The 2,983-nt window shown below is 33.0% G+C and overlaps 2 protein-coding genes across 2 annotated transcripts in view; both read right to left on the reverse strand.

Annotated features, from left to right (window-relative positions):
• LOC106763726 (rust resistance kinase Lr10-like) overlaps positions 1–615 on the reverse strand; it is a 4,247-nt gene extending 3,632 nt beyond the window's left edge. The window contains exon 1 of the mRNA XM_014647890.2: positions 3–615. Within this exon, the coding sequence (XP_014503376.1) occupies positions 3–593 (591 nt within the window). The 5' untranslated portion in view covers positions 594–615. The remainder of the gene's footprint in view (positions 1–2) is intronic.
• A 1,677-nt stretch (positions 616–2,292) lies between these two features.
• LOC106763727 overlaps positions 2,293–2,983 on the reverse strand; it is a 5,569-nt gene continuing 4,878 nt past the window's right edge. The window contains exon 2 of the mRNA XM_014647891.2: positions 2,293–2,977. Within this exon, the coding sequence (XP_014503377.1) occupies positions 2,426–2,977 (552 nt within the window). The 3' untranslated portion in view covers positions 2,293–2,425. The remainder of the gene's footprint in view (positions 2,978–2,983) is intronic.

The following is a 2,983-nucleotide window of genomic DNA, read 5'->3' on the forward strand; positions in this document are numbered from 1 at the left end:
ACGTCACACCCAACTTCTAAGTCCTCAGCTTTTAGGTCTCCACCCACTGCATATGCATAGCCCTTTGAGTCCCACTTCACGCACTCACCACTCTCCACATACTTTCCGTTCTCTTTCACCGAATGGTTACAGTTCAGAAACACTATATGCTCAAAACTCAGAGATTCCCAATTTCGATACCAATCTAGACCGGCTTGGTATAGATCCGAGGAGAAAGTGTAAGTATCAGAGAAATTGGAGCGAGAAAGAGAACGGAGAGGAAGGGAGGAGCAGTTGTGGTGCTGAAGTGCAGGGTCAACCACTCTTACTGTGTAGTTGTCGTAGTTGATTGCTTGAACATGGTATTGTATAGAGTTCAGATACAACACAGTAACATTATTCTGACAAACAAGCTTGTACCTTTCGTCACCACAGTTCTCTGGGTCGCCTTGTAATCGAAATGGATAACTGATTTTGGGGATGTTGCCACAGGAAGAAGGTGGACAACGGTGTTGTTGGTGGTCCTTGGTAGCAGAAATATGGTGGAGTAGAATAAGTAGCAGTACCACCAGCAATGTTCTCTCTCTCCTCATCATGTCCGAACTGTTTCTCATAATATTTTAGTGCAACCAACACATAATCCTAAAATAAAAAAAAGAAAAGTTTCTTTAACTATTTTTTTTTTTTCACAACGATCTATAGTCCGTTTTAAATATTTTTGGACAATCCTAAAGGACAACATTTTTCTTTTCAGAGAATACTTTGAAGACTTATGATACTTACAAACGTAGACTTTGACTGATAAACCGCGTTTCTATCTGGTTTATACAACTGATTTTAATGAATACAAAATTTTAGAAATTCGTGAACGGCCTGAATTCTGATTTAGCTATTTAATAATGTAATTTTTTTAATGGAACTCTTCGAGTTTCTAAAATCATCCTAAATTGTTCTAACTTGAAGGTTTTATCTACATGCTGTCTAAAATAATGTTTAGGGAATTAGTTTGGGAGACAATTTGGACAAATAGTCCAGGACTTATTTAAATAAGAAAAAAACCTTAAATATATTACAATAAATATTAGAAAAGTTATCAAAATAAAATTTTATATCCTGATCGAAAACCAATGTTTATATAATGCATTAGATTTTTTTTCTATTTCAAATATTTGCAAATTATTCCATGGCTAAAATTTCGACCACATGTGTAGACTTGTGGCCAAAAGAATATTATCCGTGTTGATAAGCTTTATAGAGCCACAAATTCGAATAGAGTTTAACAGGTTTCTCTTATATAAGCACTTTATATATGCAAATACATCATTGACGCAGTCAAATGTACATATAACTCTGACAAAGTGATAAAATATTATGAAAAAAGAAAGAGCTGGTAGAAAATACAACAAACGCCAAAGACTTTAAACACCTTGAGTCTCTTGTAACTGAAAATGACATTCTACTCAAAGTGTTTAACAAAACTTTTGGAGAACCAAATGCTTAAGACTCTTCATCAAAAGTTGCAAGCATCCTGCATACAAACTAAGTTTCGAACACAATAGCAATAATACATATTTTCTTCTAAATCTACTAAAAGATATAAACATGAATCCCTACTTAAAAAGAAACAAATAAGTACAACAAACAAGAGAAGATCTAGAGCTTGATGGGTACCCAAAAATCAAATTGTTTCACTAAGAGATATATTGGACGATAAAAAGGAAACTCGAGTCATGGAACCTAGCAAATGAAATCTTGTGATATTAAATAAAAGGAAGGTGTATGTTCCAAAGCTGAAAGGATAAAAAATAAGGAGCAACCACAACAAAAAGAAATACGAAGAATAGGATTATAGACACCAGAAGAAAAGGTTGTGTTCACTTTCTATACGAAGGAAATTATATTTAATAGAAAAGCTATGAGACCCTAAGCTAATTATTATAATAAATTTAAAATTTGTCCATAATGATAATTAGTAAAATGACTTACTACTATGGTCGACTTGTTAATTGGTTGAGCATAATTTTATTAGTTACAACTATCAGTAAATAATGACTTCAAAGTATAAAGTTAACCAGTGTTAGATCTTGACAAGCTATACAATTTCACACAGTCTATGGTGTGCATTTCAAATAATATACTTTATCGAANGATTGAATTAATTTACTTTGCATGGATTAATAAGAAGTTGTACTAGACTACGAAAGCATCCTATTTAAAAANCATTTACATCTATTATTCAAATAACAGGTACAATAAAAGTGCAGCAATAGAATTGTAGATATCAAAACATGTTTATCATTGATTAANGAACTACAAATATAACATTTTACCTGCTTCCCCTTTTTCTTATTTTTCACCAAAGCAATGCGAATTCGCAACCTCTTTTTTCCCGCAACCTGCAATTACCTTTATTCAATCACTACCAGATGAATTCATTCAAAATTGTTTAGATAGAACTGGCGNTTTGATCTTCTAAACTCATTTCATCAGGAAATAAAGTAGGTTTTGGAGGTATTTCCAAATCTTCAATGTCTCCTTCAAGCATTTCTACTACTCTATTCATTGATGGACGATCCTTTGGTTTTAACTGTATACACCAAAGTGCAACTATTATCATTTTCTTTACTATTAGCTTTTCCTCTTCGCTCAAATCCTTTATATCTATATCTTCCTCTTNTGTAATATGATTATATATCCAAAGGGGAAAATAAAGTTGACTTGAGTGTTCTGCATGGGGATTTAGATTCTTCCTCTTGCTTGCCATCTCCATCAACAACATTCCGAAACTATAGACATCAGCTTTGTGGGATATTCCTCCAATATTATTGTAAAACAATTCTGGAGCCATATATCCAATGGTTCCTCTTGCTGCTGTCATTGTGACAATGCTATTATCTATTGGATATAACTTTGCTAATCCAAAGTCAGAAATCTTTGGGATGAAGTTGTCATCCAATAAGATGTTATGGGGTTTAATATCAAAATGCAAAATCTGCATCTCACA

Source organism: Vigna radiata, chromosome 6, assembly GCF_000741045.1.
Source record: "Vigna radiata var. radiata cultivar VC1973A chromosome 6, Vradiata_ver6, whole genome shotgun sequence".
NCBI lineage: Eukaryota > Viridiplantae > Streptophyta > Magnoliopsida > Fabales > Fabaceae > Vigna > Vigna radiata.